At 39.4% G+C, this 16,178-nt stretch overlaps 1 protein-coding gene across 1 annotated transcript in view; it reads left to right on the forward strand.

Annotated features, from left to right (window-relative positions):
* Positions 1–2,741: 2,741 nt before the first annotated feature.
* Positions 2,742–16,178, forward strand: part of LOC112459973 — a 34,260-nt gene continuing 20,823 nt past the window's right edge. The window contains exon 1 of the mRNA XM_025024359.1: positions 2,742–3,346. Coding sequence (XP_024880127.1) covers positions 3,137–3,346 — 210 coding nt within the window. The 5' untranslated portion in view covers positions 2,742–3,136. The remainder of the gene's footprint in view (positions 3,347–16,178) is intronic.

Genomic DNA, 16,178 nt, shown 5'->3' on the forward strand with positions numbered 1-16,178 from the left:
TTCATGAACCCGCACTTCTTGCTTGATTTTCCGAGGCTCTTCTCACGAGGGTGTACGTTACGCGTGTTTACGATAAACGTTTGTTTAGTAGATTTATTTAAACCTTATGACGCGAGAGATCCGCAGATTTCCATGAATATAGAAGCTCGCTTCCGCTTCATCCACCGGGAGCCGTAAAATGTTTATCACCTGGCGTTTCCCACACCCCGACCGATACTGGTTAACGATTCAACGCTCTACTCTGGATACGAAAAATCCATCGATAATCCTTTGTTCGTCTCGTTAATACTGATAACGGGTCTGTTAAGGATATCGATCCATGTACGACAGTTATTTCGAATTTTTTAATAATCTTTTTCTCAGACACGCAATAGATGTAAGAAGATGAAATGAGGAGGGAGTGAACGACATTGTAATTAATGCCAATTGATATGACGTAACCGGAAAATTTTCATCTCTACGTTTAAGTCCTTTCGTTTCGCTCATCCCGTATGTTTGACCGATTACACCTCTTTACGACGCGTGCCGGATGATTTGAAAGTCTCTCTTTCTCTCTCTGCAGGAGGCAGATCTCGGGCTACTCACGGTTCACGGCCTGCGCTTTATTAAACGCGGGCTCGAGACGACGTCATCTGGCACAACCGTAAAGCAAACTTATCGCGCGTCCTCTCGGCACCTCGGCGACCCGTATTACGAGGTCGGACAGGAATTAGATTCAAAATTTGAGGAAACTGCGGAAAGCCCTGGGCGAGTTTGCGCGAAGTGCGTTCGGCTTTGTCTTGGGAAACGCGAAAGAGGCGTCTTCGCACCTCCACCGGAAACACATATAAATCGTGGCCCGATTAATCTTTCTCCGACTAACGCGACTGCACATTCTACAGGATAACTCGGAGATACCGCTATATTTTTCTTCGCCGGATTCCTTCGCTGAGCATATTCTCTCCTAATGAATATTCTTTTTGTGTAACTTTTATTCTTTTATTTTACATACTAAGACATTTCTATGTATCCCGAGCTTAAATATAAACCTTATATCTATCTGTCTACATAATGTTAAGAAAATAGGACATATTTTTCGATCAAGATTCCGCTAAAATGGAAAAAGTTGCATTTTTTGATGGAACTACTTACTGTCGATCTTTTGTTGAAGAAAACGGAAGGTGGAAATTTTTCTCGCTATATTTTCTGTAAGCCGAATGATGTTTGCACAGTATGCGACGCGTTTATTACCCAAGAGTAGGGGAGACACAGCGCAAATTTTCCATTCTTAAATTAGGTCGCGCATTCTGTGACTAACGCACGGCCGACGACGACGACGTTTCTCATGAATTGCAAATTCCTGTTGTTTTTCTCATCTTTATGGCTTCACCATCTCTTCCTCCCTCGCTCCACCGCCTACTTTAGTCAGTTTGCATTGCGTTCGTTTTGTTTTGTCAGGAAATAAAACGTACGTCTCCACTGACAATTTCTCGGATGGCTCCGCGATGTAATCGAATGATTTGCATATACCATTACGCATGCAACATATCAGTAAAAAAGTCGTTTTAAACAGAAAACCGCCTTTCTATTAATAATACATTATTTTTTTCTAGTTTAAGTTAATAGTTAATAATTAAATTAATTCTTACGTACATCTTATGGAAAGAATTCTAGGTGCAATATAAGGGCATTATTTAATCAAAGTTAGTAACGTTAGTTAGTGACACTATGTTTACCGTAATTATTTCTCGATATATTAGTTTTTTGAAAGAAAGAAGTTAATTACAGTTCAAAATATATTAATTATTTGCAAACATTGTAACTTAAAAATTCATGTAATTAATATGGCTGTGTTAGCCACATTAATCACATGTAACAATTAATGTGGCTGTGTTAGCCATTAATCACATATTTTATCACCAATCTTAGACATCACGTTCTAGTTTCTCTTCCTCGTATCTTACGAAACCCGCGCGCCTCAAGATCTAAATAAATTATATCTATTTATCTCAGGTCGTCTTTAGGGAATCTATATGGCGGGAGGAAATTCATCCATCTACGGCGCCTATCCATCTATCCACCAATTTATCAACCTACCGCGCTTTTTGCAGCAGTCGTTAATTTAAGTCACGGAGATCGAACGGCAAATCTAACGGCCGTTGATTTACGGAGAGCATGCTTTTTTGGCGCGGTAATGGATCCGGCCGTAATTCGAAGCGACATGTACTCGGATTTAATCGGACAGATTTCTTCAAAAGTCTGAAAAGCACGAACGACATTCGCGATGGAGCGAACGGTGCAGCTTGATGCAGATATTCTGGCGGAATTCGCTCCCCTCTTTGATGTCCGCCACGTTTCGCAGTTTCGTCCTGATGTTTCGCGAGAGAGCTCGGATTTAATTGACCCACCTCGGAATTAAGCTCCGCTGTGTTTCACGAATGCACTTCGTTCATTCGTAGTAAAAGGCAGTTACATCCAATTTCGAAGCAGCATAAATGTTAGTTTCTTTCTTATGAAAAACGATGTACAGTGCAGATAGCGCAAACACGAAGCTCGTTTAATCTTCAGGATTCATGGCTGACGATTTTCCTCTTCTGTTTATCTGCTGTTTGTTATACTTTTGTGCTCAAGATAAGACAAATGTGTTAGCGCTTTGGAGACAGCAATAAGAACATGTAGTTAAGAAGACTAAATCCATTTGCATATATACATATATCTAATACAGTTATCTCTAATCCATTCCTTTTTCTTGTTTCAGATCTTTATAGTGCTCATCGCCAAACGGCAGATAATACAAAATAATACTCGTTGCCAAATTTACGCCACGTGACAACCATCGTCGCCACCGCTTCAAATTTGTTCCTCTTGTAAAAGCATACGTTAACGAAGCCGCACGACGCATAACTATTCATTACACAATAATTCACAGTTAAAAATTACCAGATTTCTAATGAGATCTCCGTTATAAGAATTTCTTGAAGTTGGAAACAAAGTACAGAATTACTTTCCGAGGAGGCGAGGAGTTGGCGACAGAGGGGCACAATGAAGAGACTTGTCTTCAGCGAAGCGAAGTGATCCTCGAAGAAACGAGGAAGCGAGGAAGAATTCGAAGTATTCGATCAGACGAATCGGGCCGGCGACGGGCCCGATCGGTGTGATGGTCTCAGGGTGGTGCCCGTGCGTGCCACTGGGGCGTCGGCAATCGCCGGCCCAGCAGCAACAGCAACAACAACCGCAATCATCATCTAGGGCGCCGTTCACCGTCAGCGGCGCGACCGATCGCGCGGACATGGTGCAGATGTTTTACTATGAGAACCATGGCAAGTGTTGCAAGAAGCTGCTCAGATACAACGGATACCCGAATAAGGTTAGACAATTTGCCATCGCAGTCTCATTTCGCAATACCAGAAAATTCAATTCGCTCAGCTACGCTTCATTATGGCCATTTAAAGATTTGACGTTGAACATGTTTGAGAGAAAATTCGTAAATCTCAGTAAACTAAAAATGTACTATTAAAAGATAAAAAAAATTTTTTTATATTTAATTTTTTATTTAACTTTACTTGAATTAAAAATTTTCTAATATGTAATTTAGATGTTATATATTTGTTTAACGATAATTAGTTTGATATAACAACTGGTAATGTTTTGTATCGTTTAGTTTTATGAAGTTTAGTGCGTCTAAAAAATTAAGATTTGAAAATGAACATCACGAAATTTTTTTGCGATTATTGGGTGAATAGTCGCGTGTTCATTGAAGACACGTCAAAGTGAATCTTAAGGCGCTTCGTCTCTTTTCGAGGAGAGCATTAATTATTTGACGAGCATCTTGATGAGCTTTCTCTAGAAAGGCACTTAAACTATTCTCCCGAGTAGTTTCTCGCGAAGACTTAATGTGCTCGTCCTAGTAACCTATTCATATTGCTGTATATGTATATGGGCGAAACTAAAAGTTAAGAAGTTAAGAAATTAAGATAAGTTTAGTTATATATCAAGTTTTATTCTTCTCCATCGAACGCTAGTCTCGAGAGAATGCAATTGACTTACATCCACAAAAATCGATAAACTATCTCCTTCCAATTTTTATCTTATTCCTTCCTTAATCGTTCTTTATAAATATTGCGATATCTCCAATATATATATTTTAATGATACTTAGTTTTTGTTTTGTTCTTTTAAGTTTTAAGCTTTTTCGTAATTTTTAAGTTAAATAAAATTAAGCAGTAAGAAAAAATATTAATCTATGTGCAAAAATATACGATTTGAATTCATGATATTATTTTTTACGAAAACTATTTTGTATATCGTATATTATGTGCATGTAAGGAGAACAACTTTCATGAAAATGTGATACTATTCATTCAGTCGCTTGGTCTTTCCATTAACGGTTATCGACTTTTCCGTCCGCTTTTCTTAATTGGATGTGATTTTAATCACATTTGTAGAGAAGCAATCGTCCTGATAGCATTATATTGGAATCTCTTCGATAATTGACCTAACTAGGTATAAATCTACCCACATATCCATTTATCTATCTAATGAAACTAACTCTCCATCCATCTATCCATTTATCCGTATAATTAAACCGTCTATCTGTCACTCGATTACATCGAATTTCCTGACTAAGAAGATGCTTTTAAAGCGTTCGATTGTTACATCAAAACTGAATTTTCCGGTAAATTAACACATAATATTAATTGTTAACTATAACTTACGTCATTGTTATTAGCATAATTAGATTTAAATAACAATAAAATATGATTATTATTCATTTATAAAATATATTGGATCATAATTTATAAAATAATTTTAAATAGAAAAAACATGCGTTTTTAATTTATGAAAGAAATTATTACATATTTCAATGTATAAATAAATTCTCAATTTGTGTTGGGCTGGGAGCATAAATTGCAATTTATCTCAAGTGCTTCTCTTAACGGTCGATTTAGAAGATTTAGACAAAATGTGGCGATAAAAGTTTTGCGAAACGAATGTGACCCAATGAACATTTCACGCTCTATGGCAAGTCCAGGGTCTCGGGACCCCAAAGTGCACCGCGAAAGCGAGATAGAGGAATGAGAGAAAGAGAGAAAAGGAGAAAAGGAGAGAAGAGAGAGAGAGAGAGACTATTCCAAGTTCACAGCAGAGATGGGCGAAGTTTTCGAAAGCTCCCGAGGAAATAAATCGATTCGATATCTGAATAGCCATTATGCGGACGTGGCTTCGCGGAATAAAGAAAGCATAGCAAAGTGGTCGACGAGAGGGAAAGGAGGAGAGGCGAGTCTCCGCGGAGAAGAAGTGGAGGAAGGGCCTTATCCGAGAACTAGGCTAATGCTGCGAGTTGGAAAACTCTCGTATCGGCCGGAATTTACTTTCAATAACCGAATTATTATTCATCGCGGTCATTTATTACTCGACTCGAAGTCGACGCTCTTTCCATTTTCCTACGTCTTCGTGTCATTTTTCCGCGAATTCTACACGCAAAGAATTCCCTTTCTTCGAACAATGTGGATAAATCGCGTTTCTTTTGCCGCTCCGGGGAGGAAAATAATGCCAGGCAGTCTAAAAGACGGAATTTCGGTGCAGCTATCTGTCGATCGTCGGGTTACGAGAAACGAGTCGCGATGCTTATCTCTCGTCGGAAATTTCAATTGTCTGATAACGGGAAGCGCGGCGCGCGGCGCCAGCTCTTCGCGTGGCTTCTCGGACGGATTTTCTATTTTCTTGCTCGCTCGTTTTCCTCGAAATATGCTTTCTCTTCCCGGTATATCTTACGCATCAATCTTAGACATTACGCGAACGCTCGGATACGGAGAATCTAAGAGTTATCCCAGATCCAGAAATATGAGCGCGGTAAGTTCCCATTTCGTGAAGATATTCTTCTCAAATTCCGAATGCCATTCTTGCAATTCCGAAGATGAAGTATAAGTGGATTCCTGAGATATCGCCTTGTAGTTACGTTTTACAGCGTTTACGTACAATCGTTCTCGACGATAGGAGATTCGGTTTGTTATATCGTTAATTTAGCACTTTTTAAAAGATTTAATAATTTTAATCACACGCGATTTACCTAGTTGTTTATGGAATATTTGATTACGAGAATTACATCAGCGAAATAACACAGATTTTTTTTTTTAAGTGTTACTTCGATCCACGACAATACTATCTTATATCTCAGCAATTGATTCATTAAAACTTCCTCATCGCTAATCTCACCCGTCACGCTATGAGAGCGTAAAAACAATGTAATTTTAACAATAATCGTTGGACTAATAATATGTAATTATAGATCATAGATACCCACATTGTGGATTTTTTCTCGTTAATATGTCATTGACGATAATGCCGCAGTTATTTTTACGCGCCCTTCGATACTTCAGCGCGAACTAAATGGTAAACGTAGAAGATACCTGTGATCAGAGAAAAGAAAATGTTAGGGTCAATTGATAATAATTTTATAAGAATAAAATTTCTTAGAAAGTTGCTAAATAAGAGCAGATTATAAAAGCTGCCTGTGAAATAATTGTTTTCTTTTGAAATTGTAATTAAACTGGAAGCAATATTACATATCTTATAAAATGTTAAATAGTTACATAAAAGTGTAAAGGCTATATATATATATACATATACTTAAATATGTCTTTGATGGTTGGTGTAAAATTTTATCTTTATATATTTTTAGATTGCTTTTTATGTACCTTTATATACCTTTACATATTTTAATACTTTTATTTTTTAGAGTTAATAACATTCTTTCTCGAAGCAGTAAGATAGCTACATTACTTTTAATATCTTTTCAAATATTTTTCCAAAAAATAAAAAAAAAAATTCAGTTTTAACAGCTCTGTAATGTCAGCGTAACTCAAACCCGCAAAAACCTTGAAGAACCTATGAAAACGTCTGATCGAAGGGAGAAATGATTCGCGAAGAAAGAAAGTGGCACGCAGGGATGCGCCGCTGATTTTAATCCATCACGCTCGACGTGTTGGTGATTAACGAGCGTGTCGCACTGGTTCTCTGGGGTTTGCGACTTAACGCGCGCTGACACGTGTTTCGTTAGCGGCGATGGTTACGGCATCGACTTCACCGAGAAGGTATCCTCGTGACGTCTATCGCGCTCTGATTAATCGCCTCAACTCACCCGCTTCGCGGATGATCAATGTACATTTCGCGGGCAATGGGCGAAAGTACAATTGGTACTCTCTCGCATTGTCTGACATTCGAACAACGGTAATTAACGACTGTTCGCGGACAGTCGTGTTCTCCGTGATTGTCATTTCCCTCGAGAAAGCTCCTTAACTTCTGATTTATGTAATAATCTGATTTTACACATCTATTATGTGTATATAAAATAGAATGTCTGTCTGTATGTTCTCTCTATTAACTTCTAAATCCTTTGACCAATCTGGACCATATTTTGCACAATTACTCTCTAGATCCCTGCGGAAAATGCGGGCTATTATGAAACCTGGACTCCCTCCCTCTGATTTAAATCCCATTGACACCTTGTGATAATCCCGGATTCCGGTCAACGTTGGGTAGTTGAAATTAGTATTTTATAAAGCAGAGAAAAGAAGAGAAAAAGCGGAGAGAGAGAAAGAGAGAGAGAGAGAGAGAGAGAGAGAGAGAGAGAGAGAGAGAGAGAGAGAGAGAGAATAAAGATAGTAAATTTCAAAAAGATTATTATAATAAATTCGTAAAATATTCGGATTTTTAAATATAATTATTAATTCATATTTAGAATATTAATCGTGGATTCTTTCAAAATTTATTTTAAAGACTCGAGTCTTTATCGATTGATAATGTTAATACGATAAAAATATAGTACACGTTAATTATTCGTGTATAGAACGAAGGAAGAATTATGAGTTATAATATATACGTACTTGTGTATTTTTCCTTGATTCTCTTGTATAGAAAAATAATTCTTCATGCGTACCCGGGAAAAACGAGGTCGCTTAGCTTATAACCCGACTGCGCGTTATCTATTTGTTCCTGTTAAAAGTTAATTAGCGAACCCGGCGAAATTGCCCGGAGAGATCTGACGGGAAAAACAGCGAGGGATCCAGGAAAATATATCTTTCCGCGAGAAATCTCTCCACTGCACGAGATTGAATGAATCGTTATTAAAAGCGCGCTCGTGCGCTTATGGAATTATTCGTAAATACGAGCGATATACCGACTGGGACGGGATAAAGACCTAAATATATTGTATGACGTCGCTATTAAAGGCGCTTTTCGCGGCGAATAAAATTATCCGCGAGTGCACATTCTTTTCGCGAGGCGCGCGTGCACCACGCAAGTATCGGTGGGGCACTTTGTCACGAAATGCACGATACGGTTGCAGTCATGCATGTGCACTCGGAAGAAAGCGGCGCGATTACAATTTACCCGCGGCAGCGCCGCGCGCCGTCGTATATATCTCCAGCGACGTTCTCTTCCCGCGGCGTCGGTCGCTTTCTTTCCTCCTCTTCTTTTTCTTATTCTTCACCCCTTCTTCCTTTTTCTCCTTCTTCTCTCAGCCACGGGAAATTTACGCGACTCGGGGAATAAACGCGATTCGCACGCGACAAACGCGTTTCCCGCGACCTTTGAGAGTCGGCCGAGCGGCAATGAGTAATTCAAGGTAGCAAAGTAAGAACGCAAAGCGAGCGATTTTCAAGCGAGAAGTAGTCTCGTTGCGAACGGCTCTTCGTACGACGAGGAGTAATTGCTTTTTAACAAGCGGGTCCGGGATTCCGGCACGCTCATTATAATAGGGATTTCCTTTATCTCTCTTCGGTGTGTGAATATGCAATTATACGGTTTATATAATGACAGGAATATCAATATTTTTATAACGCTGATCGATTATTGATTACGGAAAAACAGAATTCTTCGATCAATGAGTAAAAAGCGTCTTCAGCGAGAGTTTTAAGTATATTAACTAAATACATTTTTAAATTATAATGTTAAGTTAAATATATAATTCGCACGCGTGTGCGTATGAATTATTAAACATGTCATAATATGAAATGTTTTTCAACCGAATAATTAGCCAACTTATTATGTTAATTTCTGCATTTCTCTCAAATACAAACGTAACTTCAGATTTAATATATTTTTATATCAAAATTTTCTTAAGACATGAGTACGTAACTATTGATATTGATAACAAGCAATTATATCGACAGTTTAGATATTATCGCTGAAGAGCAATTACTAATGAAGTCGCTTGTTCAAGCTTGCGACTCGTGATCGGTCACGATCCGCGATGAACATGTCGGGCCTTCGTGAAATTTCGTCGATGCGATAGTCACGTTTCGCGGGCCGTTATTACGCATTATCGATCGTTATCGCACAACAATACCGCGAAAGCGAAGCAGAAACATATAACGCAGTGCAGCGCAGTGCCAGGATTAAACTCGCCATGACGAAATAAAATCGTGTGGTGGACGATGCGCGATTAGATGTCGGAGAAGGGAAGAAAAGAAGAGAGGCCAAAGCCAGCCACCGTTGCCTCCGTTGAAAGGGAGTCAGCTTGGGAACAAAAGAGGCGAAAGGGCCGGCAAGGACGATGAGGAAGGTGGTCGGGGATGGTGGAGAGGGCGGCCGAGTGAATACGTATGTATACGGGGGAGAAAAACGCAAACGGTGAGAGCGGTGGCAACGGTAGAGGAGGGAGAAACAGAGAGAAGAGAGGGAAAGAGAAAGCGAGAGGGAGGGAAGAGATGGTCGAGGGAGGGAAGCAGGGAGAGGAGGGAATCGCGGAAAAGAGGCAGGAGGGTGGATATTCCAGGCTGCACCCCCGTGGCAGCAGTCCCAGCGTATCGCCATGGCAACCGACCCTGAAACACCCTCCGGCCGTCGCACTACCATCGCATCGGAGAGAGCTTCGCTTTCCGATGGCAGTAATAATGTATCCTCGCTCTCGCTGTACTCGCGCCCGTTGTTGATGTAGGTCGCAGGACGTGGTGCATACCTACCGCGCGCGCGGGATCGCAATGCACGCAGCCGTTTCCTCCCCCGAGACGCTGCCAGACCAGGGAGCGAGTATTTCGTGCTCGGTTCCTGGACCACCCCGATATCGCGTGCGCCGCGAGATAAAAGCGCGTTGTACGACCGTTGTATCTTCGTATCTTCACACGACGAGACATATGTTTCGCGCAGGATATCTACTGGGTGGTCAGATCTAACAGCCCATCTCTCTCTTTCTCTCTCTGACTTATTTCGATCAATTTGGAAACAATAACCCGACAATTTTGTAGTTTTAAAAACAATTCTGTTAAATTTGGAAAATTCAGGGAGAACCAAATAAACGATAGGCCTATCCAATAGAATTTTGATTTGCGGCTTAATTATTAGAATAATTTATTCGGCTGGTCAGAATAATTGTAAGATACTTAATATTGACATTAAAAGTTGCGTGATAAAATCTTCCTCGCCAAAGAAAAATCGACTTTGAATAATCTAATTTCAAAATGTAATCAGTGGAGACTCTTTCCCTACTGGACGAATTGGAAATTCGCAATTTTAATGAATTGAACGAAAGATGACTTTGAATAATTTCCGAAGTTAAATTAATCGATTTCAGAAGTGCTTTGTTCCCTTGCGTCTCGTTTGAAGACGCATGTGGACATGTGTTACGATACTCGGTGACGTAATTCTTGCGTTTATGATATCGCGTAGGTATACCGGTACCCTTTCGCGTTTCGCCATATGGGACATAGAGCCCCGAAGAAGGAAGAGATACGACTGCCGCGCTGCCATTAAGGATAATACGGACAAACTGCCGCGCGGCGTTGTAATAATAACGTAATGGCTTGTGACGATACGATACGATCTTGTGTGAATTTACCGTGTGCCGCCTAAGTCCCGTAATCGCGGGATCCGCCATTGTCTTCCCGACCGGGAGAACGAGAACGACAATAAGCTTTCATGCTGATTGCTTGCACCCGGGGAATGCGTTTTTCATCGTATCGAATTATTGAGTTTCTTTGTCTGCCCTCATCCCTCCGGTATTCTGCATAATTTCGTCGTATACAGCCGTGGAGAAGCGCGCTTCCATACCTTTAATTAAAAAGCGCTGTTTTCCTTTTCCTCCCTTAAACGAAGCTTTACGGAATTTGACTCTGTCAACGTTGAAAAATGTTTATATTTCGTCGCTATTCTTCTTAAGAAATGAATAGTAAAATAGGGCAAGCCTACGTTTTTTTTTTCAACAGGGTGATGCGGCGGTTTGTTCTCCATCCGTCCTCTCGGTACACAACAATAACGTTTTATTGCGATTGCACCGTTGATCGATCCCCAAGGATGGATTTACTGCCGGCGGGTACAGGTCGGAATTTATGTCGGTGTAACATTCGAGAAACCGCGAACGGAGTCGCTGGTCTCTGAAGGTTGCAAGCTTGCTGCAGCTCGTTATTTCACTTCAAACGATCGAGAGGAAAATCTGGACGATAACACATGTAATAACAATCATCTCTCAAGCGGTTATAAATAAGAATTGCATCGCGATTCACTTATAACTTTTTAACCTGTATAACGTGCTAATCGCAGATTCCTAAATTTTTAATTGAGTGGCTGTTTATTGAGTCCCATTTAATTATTTAAAATTTTACAATGGAAATATTGTACTTTTAGAAGTATTATAGTTTTAGAAGCATAAGCATGTGAATTAGAAAAGTCTAACAATATCATTCAAGAAAGCTTTTTTTCTCTTTCTTTTTCTCTCTCGTGGTATGTTCTCTTGTCGAGAGAAAATTAGTACATTTAGCAAAACGAGGTTAATATAGGTCAAATACTGCAGAGATCTAATATTATGAGATTCTAGCGCGAATCGTTTATCGCGGGTCTACCGTGTCCCGTGCCATTCCCTAAGGCAAAATGCGAGAGAATGCCAGACAATCTCGCGCAACGTACGCGCCCGCTTTAAATATTATTATACATTACGTTATTATAACTTTGACTGACGTATCGTTAGTCTTAAACAGAACGTTCTATATGCCGCGCGCTTTTCCGACATGCCACGAATTCCATTTCTCCACTCAAATTATGCAAAACGCGTCAGGGAAAAGTAGGCGCCCGCGCATGTATTCCACTTGGCCGCACGCGAGTAACTGTGCAATATTACAAGATATTACTTGGCAATATGGGGAAGACTAGCGGTGTGCGAGCTGTTCGGGATGAGTTGGCGCCTTTATAGTTTCAGAAGCTGTACTCAACAATTATACAGTAAATAAATTAAGTTAAAAAAAATATGAATCTATTTTTATGCAAGTTAAACTTATTTCTAGTTCGATAAGAAAAGATAATATTTCTCTACATTGGAATTAAATTTTGTTAATAAAATATTCCGCATTTTTTCGCATGTTCCTTTCGGATAAACTTCTCGGTTTAATAATCTAAATCTTATTGTTCTTTTGCCATTAATTTAGACTTCCTCGAATATGAACTGTTTCATGAAGAGAAAACAATTGCTTCATGGTAAAAGTCTTTTCATCTAAAATCTGAGCATTATGGTAGAAGACAACGCTATACGGATAAGAAAAAAGGAAGTAAAAAAAAGGATGTATAAAAAATAAAGAACAAGGGGAGAAAAGAAAATGCAGCTTGAAGAAAAGCACCTTCGCGTATTTGCCGACGTATCACAGTGAGAGCGGGGTCGGCGTTTTTAATCGACGCCACTTGTTCCTAACGAGCCTCCCTTGTTTAAGCCTCTTACCTGCACTCAAACCACCGCCCTTCTCTCGCGAGCATCGCACTGTGGATTCAAATAGGTTAAGAAGCGGATGCGGATTTTTATTGCATTAATATTACATTTTATGCATTAACATTAGGCGTGCTATTGAACTATCTAACTTATTAATAATTATTTATTATATTAATAAAATATTAAAAAATCAATTATTCTAGAGTTAAGTTACTTTAATTTATGTTTATTATTATAGTTTATTATAATATGTACGATTTACGCACACGCTTTATTATTATTTATATTTTATTTGTAATATTACCTTTAATTTATTCTACTCCAAATTATATTTATATTATCGTATTTTATATTATTATAAAATTAAATATGCTATAATATATATATTAAATATGTTCAAAATGAATTTTTTAAGAGTTAATGCCAGACATTATTTTCAATTTATCGCGTAAAGAAATATCTCGCAGATCTATCTTCCTTTGTTTTCCGCCATTTCTCGCTGGCTATCCTCTCGATCATCCTCACGTTTTATCCTCAGGTTTCCAGTTTGAAGAGGGGCTACGACGTTACCACGTCGGCCATTGTGCCCTTTAATTTACGAGACACCATCGAGTGTGCCTCGTATGCAGAAAGCGAGCATGTGAAGGCGTCGCATGACAGCCTGCGAGTTAGGCTGACAATTTATGTCTATTATCTTATGAAACCTCATGAAAAATAAGAGATAAAACATTGAAAGAGATAAACCACGGAAAGCGTATTACTGTCAATTAATTTTTAAACATTAACACTTTTCATCGTCAAAATTCTATCCGTAGAAGGATCAGATTTTAACAAACTTATGCGACTTAATTGGCGATTACGTATGGAACTTTTTCGATATACTTGTATCGAATCAGAGGCAATAACAAACAAACGAGTTCTTTGTCCACGTTTTTTCCGATGCAAGGAGTGCGAGGGGGAGTTGCATGTTCGACATAGTCAGTACGTATCGAGACGGTAGTCCCGCCTGTCCCGGTAAAACTCGATTGCTACGGTTTTAATAGATCATTAAAACTCGACCGAGCGAAGTGCGAATTTCATGGATAACAACTGAATGTAGCAGGTACACTGCGCGCAGCACGCTTAATTGTTCCGTGATGTGCTTTTTCGATTAACAGGCTGTGTTTTGCTGCTTTCGCAGAAAAATTGCGTTGCAACAACGGTGAAAAAAAAACTTGGAGAATTTTTTTCGTTTTTAGAGAGAGAAAATTGCTCTTATTACTTTACTCTCTAATTATTCTCGGATTTAAAAATACATACACTGCAGTTTATTACAAATGTGATACAATACAGCGTATAAATAAAAAGTATATACTGTTGTAACAGTATGTATTATAATACGTACTGTTTACAAATATGTAGTAAATGTATACATTATAATGTATACAGTTTTATTTAAATCATATAATTTGAACTATACTGAGATTTCAGAAGCATATTCAATAAACTGATTTTTAATTACAAAAATAATATAAATGAATATTACAAACGGACAAATCTGAAACATCAAAAATCCACATTAATATCGGCGCGGTCTAATCAACACAGATCTCTACAAAGTGTTTCATTAAAGGAATGCTATTGTCGATTTCATATAGCGTTAATGGTATGTCAGCCGTATTCGTGATAAGTACTGGCGAGAGAGTAAATTCGCCCGGTGCAAATGAATGCCAGTGGGGAAACAGCAATTTCTCAAGACATAAATGGGAAACTTCGCGAGAAGGACTGGAAAAGTGAAAGAGAGACGAGGCGAGGTGGCGGCAACAGGATTGATTGAAATCGATGCCGTGGATATCTTCGGATTTCTGTCAGGAAGCCACTCTCCACTGAGAGAGGGGGAAGGGGAAGAGAGAGAGAGAGAGAGAGAGAGAGAGAGAGAGAGAATTGCTCACGAAAGGAACTTGCTGGGGTCTATAGTTCGGAGAGTGCATTAAATCGAGGGAGACTGATTCGAAAAGCGGATAAAGCGAAGCAAGATGCGGACTACGTTTCGCTTGTCATTCCAGTAAATTATTGACGAGAAATCAATTTAGGATTAGCGATTCAGTGGCAAATAGCGTGTTTGATGTTCACATTTTCTAAATCCCAGGTTGTATTAAAAAGTGCGACTTGTTAAAGATTTAAGATTCATCGCATATATGAATCATTGTGCTATATAATAGATATTTTTTTAACATTATTGAAATTACGGTAGTGTATCATAATATTTCGTAAAAATTGATTCTTTAGCCTCCAAGATGAAAATTTCGGACAAAATCCTATATACTGCATCTAATTAGATGTCGCCAACGAGTTCGCCAAGATGGAGAGAAACAAGGTCCGAATTGACATAGCGCGATTTCTGGCATTTCTACGGGAAAAAAAGCCGGATTTAACTTGATATATATTTATCGGCCGGTACCGCGCATCGTTCGCCCGCACCGTGTGTCGTTTCGCTGGTCTTTTTCCGGAACGAGGCTAACCCGGAAAATTCTCTCGGCACTTTGTCTTCGAGGTGCGAGTCACCAGCCCGCACGCGAGAAAGAACAAAACGAAGCGGCCGATAAAACCCCGAAGAGCGCGCAGGATAACACTGAAACGGCGTAATCCGCTCTGAGACCGCCATAAGAAACACGAAAACGTGACTGCTGTCCCTTGTATAAAAAGCCCTTTTCATACCGATTTATTATCTTATTTAGTTACCTATCTACACTTCCTCGTTTAGAATTAATTTATTTTTGCCAATTCATGGGTAATTGATAATTTAGCGTCGCTTGTTTTTATATCTATGCAATTAATCAGGAAATTTTTTTAATTTTAAAATGTCCTGGAATTTCTTAAATAAAAAATAAATGTTTACAAAGAATATCTCTGTCTGTTGTTGGAAAATTTTCTTATAAAATATAATACTTATCAATTAAATATATAATTACCAAGCTAGTACAATACACATTTTATTGACTTGTATACTTCCAGCGTGATCTTAGTTGCCCATATTCCCAGATATATGCTCTATATATCGGCATCTATGATGCTGTATACATGAACTCGCGCACCAAAGTTTCTATTGTGGCTTCGCACTTCGGCTAATTCCTTGGCCAAACTCGAATTACAATGTACGTGCGTGTCCCGAGAAAGCTCGGCACTGGTGCTCGATTGGAGCTTAGCTGGCACAGGCGGAATATCATATTCTCCTTCGTCGAGCGGGCGCAACAACGTTATTTGCATGCATTCGACGACGCGTCGTCGTCGCTGGCCCACAGCACGTCCTCGGCGAAACTTGCCGGAGTCGTCGTCGCATGATCTCGCTAAGTGACGCGACGATCTTCGCATGTCTACCGCGACATGCTTGCAGACACCGGTAATTCGAACCGACACACAACGCGAACTACAAACTCGACACGACATTGGTAATCATGGTTGCACGGCGTTTGTCCCCTTCTCTGTCTCTCTCTCTCTCTCTCTCTCTCTCTCTGTCTCTCTCTCTCTCT

The sequence above is a fragment of the Temnothorax curvispinosus genome, unplaced genomic scaffold (assembly GCF_003070985.1).
Source record: "Temnothorax curvispinosus isolate PA1 unplaced genomic scaffold, ASM307098v1 QBEX01010277.1, whole genome shotgun sequence".
NCBI classification, from domain to species: Eukaryota; Metazoa; Arthropoda; class Insecta; order Hymenoptera; family Formicidae; genus Temnothorax; species Temnothorax curvispinosus.